A 19089-nucleotide genomic window follows, 5' to 3' on the forward strand; every position below is an offset into this window, starting at 1 on the left:
TGGCCAGTCGCATCCTCCTTGGTTCAGTCTTTTTAAGTCTCCCTAGAATTTATTGATTTAAACATTGTTTTATATTCTTTTTGCTGGTTTTGGCAAATTCACAGTGTACAGCCTGCAGCTCAGAGTTCAAAGTGCTTGTCTGACCATCCAAATGCCTCTCACTTGGGAGCTCTGTGAGCACATCAAATCTTCCACTGAGATTTTAGCGTTTTTTTTCTTTCTTAGCTTAAATCACTTTAACTTAAAAATGCTGTCACTGTAGTGATGAAAGGCTATTGATGGTAAAATGTTCTTGTCTGCAGCCAACCCTGTCTTCCTCACAACAATAATTCTACAAATGTTGACGAAGCTGCTCTCAAACCAGCTAATGGACGTAGTACATTTGACAACATAAATAATTATGTGACAGATTTTGTGCCTTGCCATTCCACTGTACTGCCCTGAAAGGGAAAACTCCTAATGAGTAATATCTCTCTGCTAATGTTTTAATAGTCTGGCTGTATCACAGTAAACACCTAACTCCCGTTTAGAAATCACAAGGAAAATGTAAATGTAAGCATTAGAGCAATGGTCACATTCAGTTATTACTGTCTAATCTGCAACATACCGCATGGTACTGAGTGGAATACTTGTAATACTCCTTTGAAAAACTCTATTATTTCCAAAAGTGTGATTTGAATGCAGTCGTCAAACACTCCATGTTTGATTCAGACTGTATTTATTTCTTATCTAGTGCCTCTGAGCTAACTACCTTGAGGCAGCGATATAAAAATCAGTTCCTGTGACTTGCTTCTTGAAAATTCATTTTGCTCCTTCTTAAAATCTTGGCCTGCTTGACCTCAGCAGCCTTCACCAGTCTGAAAATGCAACTTATAATCCTCTGCAGGGATTTAGCCAGGTGTCTATTACAGCATGTAATCTGTGATACGGCTTCCAATATTCACGCTGAAGAAAGGTTAAGCCCCTCTGTCTTTGTTCCCAAGTAAAAAAGACCATGAGGTGTTAGCGCAGACAGGAAGCAGACTGAAAGAAGCAACATCTTCAATCAAGCTCTAAGCCTGTGTGTATGGCACAGAAGGATCTCTGTGATGCAGGCTTTGGCTGAGAGTGATCAGATTTTAACCCTTGAACAGGAGCTGCCGACTGCCCTGTTGATATTCAAAGGTTACACGACCACTGTCCGTATCATAAATCCTCACCCAAGGGTCATTGTCCCATTTGTCACTAAGCAGTGCTCACAGATAGGCCTGGTAAGAAGTCTCAGTGGCTCAGCTGATCGCCACCCAGCAGCACCCCCTGCACCGTTCCGAACACCTCTGTCAGAATTCAAGCTCGCTGACACAGACATTGTGTGCAAACACAAGCTAAATTTATATGCTTGAAGGGAAACCCTCCTGGGACCAGTCAGTAGCTTCTCAGATAACTCTGCTTTTTTCCACCATGACTGAGGAGGATCAAATGTGTGATACAGCCGTGGGCTCTGGGGCTGTGGGCTAGAGCCTGCAAACAGGTACTTCCCAAAGCCCAGCCTTCTGAACTGTGATGGTACCAGTTTGGGAAATATTTTGAATTCCATCGGTGACATAAAATAAAATAATAGCAACTTAATTTGACTTCCTGCAAGAAGCTGTTTAATACCAAAATCCAACTACCGTACAGCAAAACTGTGTTTTTTGTCTAGCTAGTGATGATATAGAGAAACCTCAGAAACCTCTTATGTTAATTGGCAGTTAAGCCTTTAGAAGTATGTATTAGTGTTTAATTATTTAGAAATCTCTTAATGATGTAAATATCATTTTAAAAAGTTATAAATATTTTTCACGTTGTCCAGCTGAAAAGCTGTTGCTTGGAGAACTTCAATTAAGATCTATTTCCAGCTGCCTGCTGGTCACAAAATTATTTATCGCTGCTAATGCTCTGGTCATTATGACATTCCCACCATAGAATGTGCTTAGTTATGACAAACTGGGGGACAGTTTCTCTGTGTTGTATACGTTTTACTGAAATAGAGGTCTTAAAGAGGATTATCTTAGAGCTGTAGACATTAAAACACATAACTAATCTCAGTTAATTGAATTGTTTCATACTAACGTGTATGAACGAACTTTCACGTAGACAGCTTTTTTAGTAATATCAATACGATTTAACACATAAATTACATTTAAGATTAAACTCTCCAGAATGTTGAACTCCATATGGGTTATTTTGGTGTAATCAAACCATTTGTCCCTTTAATGAGAATTGAATTAAACGAATAATTTCATTTTTGGTGGAAGAAATGCCCAAAGTCTTGTACCTGGAGTCTCATTTGCAGTGCTTTCCTACAGCGTGGTTTGGTAACAGATTTAGGTGTGGGGCCATGCTGTCACCCCAGCCTGTGTCTCGCTGTACTCTGCCATTAAATAGATCAGCATCAACTTTTTCAAAAAGCTTTGTGCCCACAGAGATAGAGAGAACCATTCAGAAGCAAGCAAATGCCAACATTTAGCATTCATTGCACAATCCACAATCTGGATTACTCACTCAGAATAGCATAACATGCCTTCTCCTTTACCCAGGGACTCAGAGAAGCATTTAGGTTTGGTTTATAACATGAATTACAATGGCTTTACTGTCTACTGGTGCTGTAGGAAACCAAAGACATCCTCAAGCAACCCTTAACAAGTGTCTTACTATCCAATAGCTTTTTTTTACTATGTTTCAATACCTGTGACCTCCCAGTGACGTGCCAAGGAGGTGACAGAAGATACACATTATAGGTCTGCAGTCAGCTTCATGATGGTAGCCACTGAAGTGACTGGATTTTTCTAGTAAACTGCAGAAAGGTGTGCCTTGTGTAACTGAGCATTTGCTGCAAAATTTGGCTTTACATCTATTCAAAGTGTATGGAACCTTGTTGATCTCACAGTCTGCGTATTTTATTAAGAGAAATGCCTAAGTAAGGTGGCTTGTCCTTGTATTTGTATCTGCTGTATGAAATTGAGCTAAATAACAAAAAACCTCAGTCTGTTATCTATTCTGCTTGATACTTATTTTGATTTTCACTGTTTTATTCAAAAGGAAGGCATAGGAATAGTAACCGTGAGCTTGAAATCAAGAAAACTGTGACAGGAACTTATTATAGACACATTTTGCAGCATATTCTCAGTTACAGTTCCGTGTTTTGAATCCTTCTGTCTAATGAGTATCGTTCTGCTTTTCAAATAACCCTTTTTTTTTCTTAACTTTGAGTCCCAAAGAATTGTAAGTTTTGGGATTCAGCTGTATTAATGGGAGAGGGACAGGAGAAAAGTGTTTCCCTGTGCGGGGCAGAGGAGTTGCTTGTGGGGAGGTGAAAGTGAGCACTGAAGTCATTTTTCTTGTGTTTCATGGGAGTTTGCCAAGGGGCAGAACTGTGACCAAGGTGGAAACATGTTTGAAGCTCATTTCACATGCTGGATGGCGCTGAACAGCCTCACTGCCCCGAGGCCTCGAGGTAGAGAGAAGCAATAATTGTAATTGTAAGAAAAGAAAAGGTTGATCATCATATCAGGGCTTGTTCTATTATCAGGGCAGGTGAGGAGAACTCTGATTAATGACAATCGCAGCTGCACTTAAGTCCATATTCAGCACTACTGGATACAGACGTGTGCAACTTTTTTCCCAGCAGTGCAGACCATCAGTGACAAAAAACTTCTTGCACAATCCATACTGAACACAGAGAAAGATACAGGGCAGCTGTTGTTCTCCGAAACAAATGCAGAATGAACAAGTAGCAAAATGGTAATGTACTGTTGAAAGTTTAAATTAGATGGACGTGATTCAGTGCAGCCTACAGGGTCTGATATCTTGGCAACTGCTGCAAGATACCCCAGTCTGCAGACAAAATAGCCTTTGTGAAGGAGAGGAAGATTGTAGTTTGCAAGCTAATGCATCAAAAGGCCAGAGAGAGAATAATTCACTTTCACCTTGCTACAGAGGACAAGTAGCAGTAAAAGCTGTGCATTATTGGCAAGCTCTTTTTGTTGCTGTTTTTAACTCAATCCACAGTTCAGACCTCCAGCCACCTCGGCAGCATTCCAGCTGCAGCTGCTGACATCCCCCATCTAATCAAGTGGTGGATTATCTTGTCCTGATAAATTGGAGGCTGTGCTTCATGAAGTCTTTCCTGCAGTACTTTCCTACACTGTAATAAGGTGGCAGAAGTCTGAATCAAACTTGTTGTGCACTAATTTTTCTAGTGACTTCTGATGGAGAGTGTCAGTGTTTTAAGAAAGGACAGTGCTAGGCTGGAAATACAGTTAATCATGTTTCATTTCACACCTGGGTGAAAAGGAACATGAAGTTGTAGTGTCTGTTGTTTCATACGGCATGCGTAGGGGCTATACTGCTGACTTCAATAATTTTCACTCCAAAAACTGCTTCCTTTATGAATGAAGCTCTTGAGGAGCATAATTGGTTTAAAAAGGAGTTCTCTTGGCTGTTGGATCCTTCTAAGAAGAATCAGATATACTGAGCAGTTAGACACTTCCTTGCCGTTCCTGGTCCTTTGTGACTGGTCATTCCACTTCCACTCTTGCTAACAAAATCTTTCCACATAAGCCCAATACAAGGGTAAATAAACTAGTTTCTTTCCCTCAAGTATACTGAGGAAAATGTTTACAGCACAGAAGTAAATGTGCTGTATATTTCTGTGTACAGTCACCTTAATGTAAGATCATTAGATGAAAGGTAAAATGTACAAGATAAACCTAGTTAAAAGTATTCCTTGCAAGCACTCATTTCTTCTTTCCCAGTTTCACTCCTGAATTAAAAGCAGCAACTGTCATGTGCCAACCACAAAACATCTTTATGTGTCACAGTCACTACACTGTTCCTCTTGTAAACCTGTTTTCCTTTTTTCTAGGGAAACCCGTACATGTGCAATAATGAATGTGATGCAAGTACCCAAGAACTGGCTCATCCTCCGGAATTGATGTTTGATCTTGAAGGAAGACATCCATCCACATTTTGGCAGTCCACAACTTGGAAGGATTATCCAAAGCCTCTTCACGTTAATATTACACTCTCCTGGAACAAAACCATTGAGCTGACAGATAACATAGTTATCACTTTTGAATCTGGCCGTCCAGACCAAATGATCCTGGAGAAATCCCTTGACTATGGACGAACATGGCAGCCCTACCAATATTATGCCACAGACTGTTTAGATGCTTTCCACATGGATCCAAAATCAGTGAGGGATTTATCACAGCATACAGTCCTAGAAATCATTTGCACGGAAGAATACTCGACTGGGTATATGACAAACAGTAAAATAATCCACTTTGAAATCAAAGATAGATTTGCTTTTTTTGCTGGACCTCGGCTTCATAATATGGCTTCTCTTTATGGCCAGCTTGACACAACCAAGAAGTTAAGAGATTTCTTTACCATCACAGACCTGAGGATAAGATTGCTTAGACCAGCAACTGGAGAAATATATGTAGATGAGCAACACCTGGCACGGTACTTTTATGCCATCTCAGATATAAGGGTATATGGAAGGTAAGAGATTATAAACTTTTAGGAACAAGTGTATGCATTTGTTTATAGAGGTTATGCAATAACTGTTTATTTTCCCAAACATAACAAGAATAGCAACCAAAATTTGTTCATTGGAAATTTGGCTCAATTGGTGCATTTCTGATAGTACTAGAAGTTTCTGACTCAGTAGCACTAAATCACGGGTGTTTGCTGTCACTACCTGCAAAGCCCTGAATGATTAAAGCATTTTCTTACATTGGCTCAGGATTTCATCCTGGCATTATGACACATTTCAGGGGCTCTTCCTTTGCTTTTATACAGTTGAAGCCTCATTTGGGGGCAGTTAATTGAAAAGAGGGATTCTGTTTCATTATTTTTTCTAGGCCTTTAATACAAGAATCAACTGATACAGCAGCCTTTGCATAGACTCTTTCCAGTAGGGCAAACTGTATACAGACAATGAGGCAACAGAGATGAGAGTCTACTCCTTCTGCTTTAATTAGCTCTGAAATGCAGTGAAGCTGAAGCAGAATGGAAAAACTAGCAGTGCTTTGGAGGGTGTGAGACTGATCTGAATGCAACAAAGATTATTACTCATCCTGGTTCAAGACAGATTGGTCCTCTGTGGCAAGCAAGGGCTGGTATCAGGTGTTGTAGACTCAAAAATAATAAAGATGCAGTGACATTCGTATGGGGAAATTTTCTTACCAGCTCTAACTAGCAATTGACTGATGACCTCAAACAGAAGGGTGATATCTTTACTGTGTGTCTTGGATGCATATTTGTTCAGAAGAAACTAACTGAACCTTCTCTATTAGCCGTTCACTGAACTCTCTAATTTATGCTTTTGCCTTTTTGTTTTCCTCTGCACCTTCAGAGAGTTCAAATCTTCCTTGTTATTTATTTATATAAATTCTTAAGAGAAGCCAGATATCAAAACAAACAGGAAAGCTAATTTATCTTAGAGGGCTGTGGTATTTTTCCAGACACAGGAACAAGTGAAAAATAATAGAGATATTAAATGTCTAATACACTGGTTGCTGTATTTTATCATTCCTGCCATGAGTTTACCATTTTCTCCCTCTTTTATACAAGCCTTTCAAGTTCTTAAGTACTTCCATGATATACAAATAGATCGATACAGTCAAAATAGAATCAAATTGATGTGATCTATTGAAAAATAGATGATCTGAATTTGTATGAAGTACTGCTGACACATACAGATTCTAATGCATAAGGATTTCTGCAAGACCATAGATTAAGCATATACTTACAATGTTCTGCATCCACACCCATATTCATACGTAAAGACATTAATTGTAAGTGTAAAATTATTAGACAAAGTTTCCTGTTTAAAGAATCCTTTTCGTAACTCTTATTAGTTATACTGTAAATTAATTATTTGTCAGAAGTCTCATGATCAGGCTGATTGGATCATGGGCAGCTTAGGACAGCGTTTCCAACCGTTTTGTAATACTAACTCCAGCATATCAAAACTGTCAAATATGTTCTACTTCATGTGTACCCTTTCTCCTTGGGACTCCGAATAGGTTGTATGTGCAGAGAGATCGTACCACAGATTAGGATTTTAAGTTCCTTACACTTAAAGAAAATGTTGTTTCCCATTTGAAAACCCAGGAATGCTTCAATTAGACTATCAATGTCTTGTCAAAGAAAGCATTTGAGAAGGGAGAAAAAAAAAAGAGTACACTGCATGTAAATTAGAAACTGAAACCTTCCAAATGTATCTGGGATACAGCAATCTTTCGAAAAATTATCTATAAAAATGAAGCCTAACTGTACAGAGAGCTTATCTGATGCTGAAGCTTGTTGTCTAAATGCAACACTAATTCAACTTACGTGTTAACAGAATTATCTGATATGTAATACTGTATCACTAGATTAGATCTGTGTGAATCCTTATCACTCTTGTGCTAATAAGAACAGCTCTTTAGGGATTTGGGGTCCTTGCCCTCAACACATAGCGAGCCTTTCTCGCTTATTCCTAATAAGTGAGCCTTGCTTATTACTTAGTATGCATGCCCTGATTATTTGGTCCCAGTGAAGAAGCCTCTTGCAATAGGCCCCTGTCAGACAGTCTGAGGTATTTGTAGTCTCTTACCAGAATCTCTACAGGGTCCCTCTGTCAGGTCTCCAAACAAGCATTTTGGCCACATGCCCTGGTGTGGTGGTGGCAGGTTTGGGACCACAGAATCACAGAATGTAGGGTTTGAAAAGGGGGAGGAGGCAAGAGTTACAGGCTGTTGTGTGGCCATTTCTGGTTCAGCTGAACTTTCCAGCCCTTGCACATTAATCTAGGATATTAAATGAAAATTAATTTATAATCTTTCTTTTTCTTTTCTTTTTTTTTTTTCCTACAATTTTTCATATTCTATGCTTTGAGATTTCGGTAAAGCTAGGCTAGACAGTATTCCATAAGGATAGAATACAAAGGGATGATACCTAAAAGCTTGATGCTAGCAGACACATCTTGAAACTAGTCCCTTTGTTAAAAATATAACCTGTAGTTTAAATAAAGTTAAAATCACCGGTGCTTAAAATAGCACGTTCCAAAGGGAGCTTAAAATTTGTTTCACACTGTAACTTAAAAATCAGTGCCAATGGAAAACATCTATCTTAAAGCTGCCAAATTTAATATACAAAATGTTGAATGAATGAAAGACAGATTTTCCCACTTAATATATGGTTCCTTTTGTCACTGCTTTGCAGTTTGATGTAAAGTAAGCCTGATGTATGTTGCATCAGAGATGAAAGCCGGTGTGTTCTTAATGGTTGCTTTACTACCTGTTTGTTCATCTTCAGTTTACCTCTTTCATTGTGTGTTTATTAAGATGATGAAAAAAAAGGAAACCTGGCTGCCTGGTTGTTAGCAATTTCAGCAGCCCCATTGTGCTCGTATTATTCAAGAAACCTAATAATCCACATGAACTAATTCTGACTTACTGATGGCCTGCTTCACTAAATCGGAGTGATTTTTTCTAGTGAATAATGGACGATGTAGTGTGCCAGTACCTTAATTAAAGAGAGCCTCTCTTAGTCTTGATCTCATTTTAATTTACAGGGTAATACTACAATAATATCACTAATGGAAGGTACATTAAAGGGCATCAAGTAGCATTAACTGTATTAAATTATGGCACTTGTGTTAATTAACTGCTGAAGCAAGATGGTCCTAGCAGCTAGAAAGGTCGATTAATGCATAAATAAAGTCTTCTGGGATGGAAAACCAGAAAAGAGTAGACAATTCTCTGACCTGCAGCAGAGAATCAAAGGTACCCCATGTGGTAACCTCAGGAAGGTTTCTTTCTTTTCACTGCTTGGGGAGGTGGATGTGCAGTGGGCTCTGCAGATCCCAGATACCTTGAGAAGGACAGCCCTGACAGTAAGCACACAGCTCATTTTCTTTTTCACTAAAATGCTGATAATAGTTCCTTTGAAGTCAAGCAAAAGGTTCCTAGCAGATTTTGGATCTGACTGCTAAAGGTTTAGCTGGATTCATTCCAAAATATTTTTTGTTCAACTTCTGTGTTGTCAATAATATGCACATTTACTCTAATTTCAGACAGTAGTAACTGTATATAAATATATCCCCAGTGGTTATAGAATGACTGTCTAGCTAAACCAAAGAAAAATCTCATCCCACATTGTTCTTTCTTGATTAGTTTTTGATCTAAGAGCCAACAGTTTCTTTTTGACACTGGAATACCCAGCCTCAATGCAATGTTATTAAGGCCTTTCAAATTTATTTTTATATTCTTCTTGCCTTGAAGCTTCTGTATTTAAGCTACAGAGTTTTCTGACCTGGCCACAGCTACACTTGCAGTTCCAGCAGTAATAGAAACCTCTAGCTTGCAGTAGGTAATGTGAAAAATATCCTCATTTTTAACAGTTACTTGCTCTCACATTATCTCTTAAAATTTAATCCATCTTGGAACCTGACCAAATTACACTTGAGGAAGGCATACTTACTACTCTGGGGCTTGGGGTTTTTTGCCTGTTTTCTCATCCTGCCCTGCAGCCCCCTGTGACACTGGGCTGCTGGTGCTACAACACTCATACTGCAGAGAGCCATGCCCCCGGTTTGGATGCCAGGCCCTGGGTTGTTCCTCGCATGGTTGGATCAATGGGATTATGTATGGAGTGTTATTCTGGCACGTACTTGACAACACTGAAAGAATATCCCTCTGTGCTGTACCCTAAAGCAGAACTTTGACCAATGAAAATGGGAGTGCAAAAATATGCTTTACTTTTATTTATAGGGAAAAGTTTTCATTAACATTCAGCTCGAAACCTGACAATCAAAGTGAAGATATGTTGGCTTTAAGCTTTTAAGTGGACAGGCAAATACTATTCATTTTTCAACTATATATTTACTGTGCTGGATTAGTCTTGTTTTACAAGAACACTTCACAAGCAGGTTATTTTCACTAGTACATGGAGTAACTCTAGCAATTTCTCCAATTTAATTATAAACTCATTAGAGAATAAGAGAGAAAAAAAACTTGTGTATTTAAGAGCATGTCAATTTATCCTTAACTCCCAAGTGCAATTAGCTTTTAAAATTTACCTACTGTACTATGTCAGTACGGAAGTTTTCTGTAAACAAATCTAAGATCATCAGGAATTGAAATAGGTGAATAGTTACTGTGTTTATTATCACATTAGCAGTCTCCAGTGGTTTACCAGGGTTCTAGGCAACTTTTACTTCTACCCATGTTCCAGTGTTACTAAACAGTGTTTGTTTCCACCTGCCGTCCTGATTACATAAGTCCTGGCAATCAGCTCAGAGTGGTTTCAGTCTTGTAGTGACTTAAAGGGGAGCAGAGCATTAGAATCTGGAAGGCTGACAAAGCCTTTAATTCTGTTACTCCCTTTTGAAGCCAGTGGAATTAAACCACCAGATTTCACACACCACCTTTCCTCATTAGCATTTGATCATCTTTTCTTTTGGCCCGTTTTGCAAAACGTCAAGTATTTCAGTACAGATCTCCCTCAGCTGCTTTTCAAGGAAACCCCATATCAAGCAGAATCAGTGTTTGAGGAGAGGAGCCAAGCTTTTTTGTAGTATAATTCATTTTGCCATTGAACATTAAAGAAATAGAGATGAAACTCCTGATGAAAGAAATGAGAATTTTTCTTTCTGTTTTACTTCATATGCTGTAAAGCTATCCAGAGAGCCTTTCTGAATAAATTTGGTGATTCCGATGTCTTGCAGAAACTTTCTTTCCTTTAAGCTTTTCATTTCAACAGATTTCTATTTAATGCCTAAAGATTTTCTGGATCACATGTACAAATGATCTCCGGCACTGGGATGTCCTTCAGGTTGTATCGGTGATAATATGTACATGATCCAAGCTGGAGCAGTACAACATACTATCATGTTAAAAGTTTAAAATCTCTCTCAACTATTTCCTAAGTAACAGGAACTACCAATCTGCAGAGGTTTTATTTTGTTTTTCTGTGATTCTGATCCCTTCCACCAGTACTCACATGGTGAGCTTTTCTGCAGTCAATTTTGTCTGTTTCTGTACTTAATTACATGTGTTAAGGAGATGGGTTTTCAAGGACACTCATTAAATTAACAAGTTCCTCAGAAGGTAGTAGCAGGACTTAGAATACACATATGATTTTTCTTGACACAGGTGATATTTCTCTCTCTCTACTAATCTTTATTGTCGTAAAAAAATAAGACATAATCTGTGATTTAGGAAAATGTTCGAAACTAAGGCAGTTAACATTTCTGTCTTTCCACTTCTTTTCCTTCAGTACAGCACTGTAGTAAATACAGGAGAAGTGAGAGAAAAGAAGTGAAGAAAAGGAAGGGAGGAAGTAGGAAGGAAAGAACATCAGTGACAGAAGTGACAATGTTGTCACATCTTCTATTTGAAAGAAATAGGGAAAAAAATATACATAAATAATGAACAAAAACATACCTCTCCATCTTCTCATCTTCTGCCAGTCTTAGCTAACAAGGCAGGAGAGTTCTGCTAATTTCAGGGGAAGTCCAGTGACACAGTAACACGGAGACACCTATTAAGAAGACCTGAAAGTTAATAACAAAGGTCAAGGTCTAGTAGCCTTGTTCCTGTGAATTGTTACAGAGGGGCTGTGAGATCCCTTCCTGTCATTTGCTCTAGTACCTCTTTGGGATTAGTGTGCCTCAGAAGTACCAGTGATTCGTGCATGAAGGGAGTCATCGTGATTCTTAAACGATCGCAGAAGGCTGTAGTGCAAATGAGTCAGCACCAAAGACCCTCAATAAAACAGATAAAACATCTTGTTAGCTGGGCTAAACAACAGAGTAGGCATTCAACGCTACTGTAATTCCGATTTCATTGAATATAATACTGTTTGTGGAAAAGCAAGAAAAGAGCTACAGAAAGAGAAAGCAATGATGTGAATTTAGCACGCAGCAATACAGTCAAGAAAAAGAAGATGAAAGGTTACACTGCAGGTAGAGTTCCCAAGAGAATGTCTGGCTGCTGACGCTTGAGGAAAGCATAATGTTAGCAGTAGCCCTTTGCAGAACAGGCTGTGTCCTGGTTAGCTTTGTGGAATACGGTAAAAATGAAAGGATGCTGAATGGCAGGATATATCATAATGACATTAGGAGGGAGCAGGACTTGACATACTACCACTCATGTATGAAACCATTTGAAAGCAGACTTCTAATTTCTACAGTTCACAAAGTGCTTGGAAATTTAGAATCTGTCTGTTAAGTATCTGCTTCCTCACACAGCACATCATCCAAGCTTCTAGCAAGTAGCAACAGCAACTAATTCAAAGGAAATATCCCATTGGTATGATTTTTTTGTTTGAAAGACAGCCATACTCAGAAGAAACCTTTGCATTCTACTGATGATTATTTTGACCACACTGGAGTGATGACCACTATTTTAACATAAGCCTGAATACAAAGGAAAACAATTCAATAAAAGGCTAATAATCAATTGCCTCATACTATGGATTAAAGCTGAGCAGGCCTTGGGACATAGTATGGATAGTGGAACACATACGGTAAATACGCACACGCATATCCCAGTGCTGGAGGGCATTTTTCTAAACTAAAAGTCTTTCTTTGAACTGCTTAGTCCTTCCTCTGAATTTGATGGCTGTAAAGATATCAGTAGTTTTCTGCTTCTTCCTTGCAACCCTCCTGGAATTTCTTGTGATATGTTCTCAGTTGCTTTCATTTTCACCCTTGAATTCATTTCTATCTTTATAGGAGCTATGCAGTGTCTTTGTTCTCTACCATTCAGTATTCCCACTTCCACCCTATCTAGATGTGTGTTAAGCTGTAATATGATACAATATCTGATATAGTAAGATCTATAAAATACTTTGAAATACACTTAAGAAAAAATGGCAGAGAAGCACAATGGATTGTTATAATCTGTCCTCCCTGCACCGTCACTCACAAACAGCCTAACAGGAGTACCGGTATAAATGTTAATGACAGCAGCGCTGTCTTGATGATGGAGGGACACCATAGGTCATGTTTAATTACCATCAGTATTTCTGTGACGTTGCACGTGAAACCTATTAACAACCAAAAAGATAAAATCTGATTACGATAATGATATATGCTTGTACATGGAGATATGCGTCTTCACACTCAACTAATTAGTTGGCACTGACTGTTTTCACTTTGCTCGGTGACATGCGGTATATAAATCATTACAATATGTTAAATGCAAATGGTTGGTAATAGGGTAACCATCTGCTCACTGTTGGAAAGTTTGCAGAGGAACATAGTAAGCTGTACTTCTAATAACGATGCTACACTCACATCCCCGAAATACCAAATATCTAAAAACAGCTGCCTCCACTAATGCCAGCGTTACTAATATGTCTCTTACCCTTTTCATTTTCAGAAGTAAACTACATATTGTAAGAGGTAATTTTGTTCTTCAGTATGAACTTGACTTCAAGGCTAGAGCCTGCAACAGTAATGTGAACCACCGTTTCTCAGAGCCTGATCTTTTTCTTAGATTGTGTTTTATGCTTTTGAGCAGCCAATAAATAACCAGGCTACACACTCTTTTTGGGACATCTTTTCCTCCACAAATATAATTAAACCTTCATCCTCCTCTAAACCCCTCCTGCCAGGCCCTTTTCCAGGGATGACATGATTTTGTACATGATAGATTGCTGGCACACTGCTGTCTGGTAATGTATTACTCTAGAGACCATCAAAGAGTGCCTTCCATCTAATAATCTACCATGCCCTGTGAGGGCTAGAGATCACCACTGCAAAGAGGGATCAATTATTTTACCACAGACGTGTATTATCAGGGCCTGTCACATACTTTCTTAATGAGCATTTCTGGACACCCAAGTGACAAAGTAACACATTGGAAAATTAGGAGCAGGACAAGAGTGAAGGACTGCCTGCCAAAGTGGAGGCTGTGCCTTCAAGCCAGAGAAGCTCCTTCTTTCCTTACCCATTCAGTCATTTGCTGGTCAGGGTCACTGTCACAGTGCTCATATGCTGGCTCCCCTGTAGTAATATATTGCATTATCGCCTATCAGAGAGATTAATATGTTCACATGCTGAATTCCCAAGACACAGCTCTCAGCATTAAAAAAGCCGATGAATTAATTCAGCTCCTACTGACTGAATGGAAAAGTTTGTGCTTTCATCATAGTCAGATGGCAGTGCTGCTATTGCTTCCTTTGGGCAGGAGGGGCTGCTGTCTGTTCGGGGGTTACGCCTGGCATGGCGGTGTCTGAATTAGGATCGTGCTCCTGGAGAAGCACCTGCAGGGGAAGAGGCTGCAGGAGAGCTCATTAGCCCTGCAGTTCTCAGCCCCTGGATGAATTACACAATGAAATGCTTGCTCTACAGGGTCTCAGAAATCTGCGGCTTTGTGTAGGTATGCTGTCCTGCAAAGCTATCTGAGTTCAAAAAACATTGAAGGGAGACAGCTTTGCACTAACACATTTTCCTTTGTTGCCTTGCAGAAAAGAAGAGCTGTCTGAACACAAATTTGGTGACTCCATTTTGATTCACAATGAATGCTTGTCTGTTTCAAAATGGGGTGTCTGAACATTAAACATATCTATAGACAGAGCTGGTAGGATGAATAGTACTCTATAATACCTGAAAGGCACAGTGTCAGCACCGGGAATTTGATAAGCTGGGATCCTGAATTGGATTCCAGCAATGGTCACAAGTTTGAGGAAGCTCTCATTTCAAATTGCAAGCAGAGGAAAAACAGGATTCTTTCTCTTTAATTGCATTACTTTTATTGAACTGAAGCATTGCTTCAGTTCCCAGAACACTTTATATATATTTTAATTCAAGTTAGCAGAGACAGAACCGTAGCAGGACTGTTTATTGTTTCTGACATGTTATTCATTTTCCCATTCAACCCTATTGTGCATTAAGAATTTTATAGGCTTGGGGATGCTGTTTACCAAAGTCATTATAAATAAATTAATTTTCATCTATTTGACTTGGTGATACTTCTATGGAGCTTTTGTCTATAGTCCTGTTCAGAACAGCCACAGGCAAACATGAACTGGACTCCACAAACCTGCTGGTAGCCCTTTGCACAGAGAAGAATATTACACTCAAACCCTCAGTAGACAAACCTTTTAGGTTTATTTCATGTATGCTGCTAGCATTCACTGTGACACAAATCCTGGCAATCAGATGCTTTCCATCTGTTGTTTTCAGAGGAAAGGGAGGGTCATCTGAGAGATTTGAGGTTTTTTAGCCTCGCATACCCCAGGCTGTATTTTTATAGCCTCATCATGTTTTAATTGGCTCTAGATCTTCTCATTATATTTATTGAACTGTGGGCCAATTTTCCCTTACTTAGAGCCAGGGTTGTAGATTTTGCCATATAAGCACAATCAGGAATTGACTCGAAAAACCATTTCAAAACATTATCATCGTCCCCCCAGGCAGAGCACAGCACAGCACAGCAGTTCCTTGACCTTCCACAGGCAGGAACAGGGTGCAGAGACAGCAGGTGGGACAGGGGACAGAGCTGCAATATGAGAAGGCGTCTGTTTTGTCAGTGACCCACTTTAGGAAACACTCCTTCCACACCACTCCAGCTGCTCATTTCTCACCATTTTCACTTCTCTTTTTGGTGATCAGCACTCCTTCAATCATATCGCACAAGGAGTCACTGCCTATGTGGCTCAAAGGAAGCATGGAAACCTTCATCAGGAAAAGTAAAAATGAGATGCAAGGAGCAGAGGAGAGGGAGAAACATGAATGACTCAATTTACAGTGAAAAATAAACCTATTATTCTTTGTCAATGCAGAAAATTGCTTATCATTTGGAGGCTTCATTAAAGACACTGTGCTTATGGAAGCATGCCTTGTTTCCTTTGAAAACTCCTGAAATAATTCTTCCAGCAGGACAGCAAAACAGCAAGGAGCCAGTTACATTTTTAATCACTCGCGTCCCATAGGAATTGCAGTCTGCCAACAAGGGCAGCTCCTTCCCCTTTGCAACACAGGAAAAGAATTGAGAGATGGGAAGCTGTGGTTCCAGGATGGTTTCTTACAGTTATTAATGAGCTAACGATCAAAAACCTGAGTGCTATTAACTGCTAATATTCTGCTACTGAAAATGTTTAACCCAATATACAACCTGTCTCTGAAAAAAAACCAAAAATACAATGGTTTTCATTTCACTTTTCCATTTGATTGTTTCTTTCTTCTGAATCATGAATGTGGACTGGAGAAACAGTTGGATGAAGACAAAAGAGAAATGCATAATAATCGTATATTTCTCTTCCACTGAACAAATTTCAAAAGAAAAGGAGTATTGGTACTGCACACCCAGACCAGATGGCATTATGTTACCTTGTCATTGGTTAGTCATTGCAGAGGTGACCCACAATGTGGTGATTCTTTCCTAGATCAGTCCTTTCATGGGCATGGCAGCAATTGCTTTATTTCTAATACATACAAATACCACATTTAAAATAGGATAATTTAAAAGATATCCCTGGACTTTTGGGTTTGTTTTTGGTGTTTTTTTTTACGAAGTCAATATATTGAGAGATGAAATTCTGCAATCTCTCTGTTCCAGTAGTTACTTTTGGAGAACAGGACAGGGTTTGGATCTTGTGGTCTGTACGTTTGCTTGCCTGTTAATGCTTCATAAAATATACATGCTTGAAATAGGAGATGCATCAGAGCGATACCACCAGAATGACAAAGAGTTGTAAGTCAATTCCAAACGTAGGCAAAGTCTATTAACATACTTCATTGGTTTCCTTACTGCATGGTCCTACCCAGATTCCAACTAACTTATGCACAGTTAATGTATAGCTGACATTTGGCCTGTTTGTGAATTATGGAGCGATTTATGTCCTTCCTACTCCCAGGGATAAGGTTCTGCAATTTAAAGTGTGCTGAATGTGTACTGTAAGATGAGGAAAGCTTTTGCAAATATTGCTGCAAGACAAGCATAATTAATAGAACACAAAGTCCAGTCTCTCCCTATGACTCTCTCCTCCCTAGGACCCAGTCATCCAGTCATTTATAACTCTTCAAATGTGTACTTTTTTATATCCTCATTTGCTTAAAAAAAACAACCAGATTTTAAATTCCAGCTGCCATGGGCAGTAGGTGAGGCTTCATCTTGAGAGTCTTGTAGCAGCAGCCAAGTGCACTTGTTCCAGCCTAGCAACTGCAAGAGCTGGTGCTAATATGACCAAGTGGTGTTACCCGCTGTTTTGTCAAGTTGTTACAGAGTTCTCAATCTACGCCACATTTAGCTCAAGAGGAGCCTGTTACAAACTAACTTATCTTATTCAAAACAAAACAAAACAAAACCTTACCTATCTTCAGGGGTAGGCTCAGATTCTGGTTGTCCAGAGATGATCATGGAAGGGTAACTGAAACGAAACACAGGAGTGTTTTCTATGGAAGGAAAAAAAAAAAAAATAATGGAATTAAAATGTTGTATTCTGAAAGAGATATTCAACTTCTCTTACAGTAAGTTTGGACAGGTGCCAGAATCTTGCTCCCTTCGTGATAGTATTTTATGGCCACTAAGTGATTTGGCTCAGTCAATTTGCTGTATATCACAACAAAAATGTATATAGAATTAAATCCACAAAATACTGCACTTTTCCTCTCTTGAGGTTCTCTGTGCAACACGAAAGCAGAGAACAGCTTTAATAAGATCTGGGTGCCCTCGTGAGTCTAGTGTAATCCTCCCCTCCTAGCTGCATAAGTTACTAGGAGATAAAACAATAGATGAGGAAAGACAGTGAGCAATAATGGTGTGATGGGAGGTCACGGCTGCTATGGGCACCATCCCGAATCCCAGTGGAACTGTCTCCTTGCCCCTCCTTTGCAAATATCAGTGTTGGTGAGACAGAACACCAGCTCTGAAGTGTATCAGATACAAACATTCGCTCCTTCATCCCCAGAAGTATTGCTTATGAACATAGGTCTTAACAATGTGGCTATTACCCTTTCCTTCTTTTTTCTTTTTTTCTTTCTTTCTTTCTTTTTTTTTTTTTTTTTCTTTCATGTATTTGTGTAATTCAAAAGGTTTTGATAATTATGCTGAAGTTAATTAAGGAGATAAAGCTCTGTGCAATGCAGGAGTTCTTGTTAAGGTCCTCACTGGGCCCCTTGTCTCTTACTGCCAGTCAGGTCTTCAGGACAAATCCCTCTTTTCCCTGTATGACACCTTTCAGCCAATATATAAGATTTTAAAAGCTGCATTAGGCAAGATAGAAATGCAAAGGTTTATTCCTCAGTATAAACATATACTGATTGTTTTTGTCAGCAATATTTCTCACTTGCTTTCCCCTGTGATGGGCTTACATTATTCATAACTTACAATCTATTCCTTAAATTTTCAGTTCTAACAGTTTCTTGGTGGAGGTTGCAGAATATGAAGTATTGATTTGAAATATTTGAAATATAAATGAAGCTGTTCAGTTCTTCTATTACATGAAATGTCATAGTCACAGAATCACAGAATCTTAGGGGTTAGAGGGGACCTCTGGAAATCACCTGATCCAATCTCATGCTAAAACAGGTTCCCTAGGGTAGCTTGCACAGAAAAGCATCCAAGATGGTCTTGAATGTCTCCAGAGAAGGAGACTTCGTAATCTCTCTGGGCAGCCTGTTCCAGTTCTCTATCACCCTCAAAGTAAAGAAAGTTTTCCTCGTGTTTATATGGAACCTCCTATGTTCCAGTTGGTGTCCATTGCCTCTTGTTTTGTCATTTGACAAATCAGCTGGTTCACAGTCCCCCTCACTATCCACTCATCTACCCCATACTTCTAAGCTTACCTGCGACTATGTTGGGGGAGATAGTGTCAAAAGCCTCTCTGAAGTCAAGATACACAACATCTACTGTTCTCCCCTCATCTATCCTGCTGGTCGCAGAAGATTACCAGTTTGGTCAAGCATAATTTCCCCTTTGTGAATCTACTGGGTCATATTCAATCCACCCATTTGCCAGTTCTCCTACACACCAGAAACATGCTCCTGAACCCTCCAATGACAGTACAGCTCAGCTCCAGCCCTTCTTAACTTTCTTTGATTTACACACTATTTGTTAAAACAAA

The 19089-nt window shown here is 39.2% G+C and overlaps 1 protein-coding gene across 10 annotated transcripts in view; it reads left to right on the forward strand.

The window, feature by feature from the left end:
- NTNG1 (netrin G1) overlaps positions 1 to 19089 on the forward strand; it is a 146919-nt gene that overhangs the window by 57109 nt on the left and 70721 nt on the right. For all 10 annotated transcript variants that reach the window (XM_072343204.1, XM_072343209.1, XM_072343207.1 and 7 more), the window contains exon 3: positions 4886 to 5526. In XM_072343204.1, the coding sequence (XP_072199305.1) occupies positions 4886 to 5526 (641 nt within the window). The remainder of the gene's footprint in view (positions 1 to 4885; positions 5527 to 19089) is intronic.

This window comes from Excalfactoria chinensis, chromosome 8, assembly GCF_039878825.1.
Source record: "Excalfactoria chinensis isolate bCotChi1 chromosome 8, bCotChi1.hap2, whole genome shotgun sequence".
Taxonomy (NCBI): domain Eukaryota; kingdom Metazoa; phylum Chordata; class Aves; order Galliformes; family Phasianidae; genus Excalfactoria; species Excalfactoria chinensis.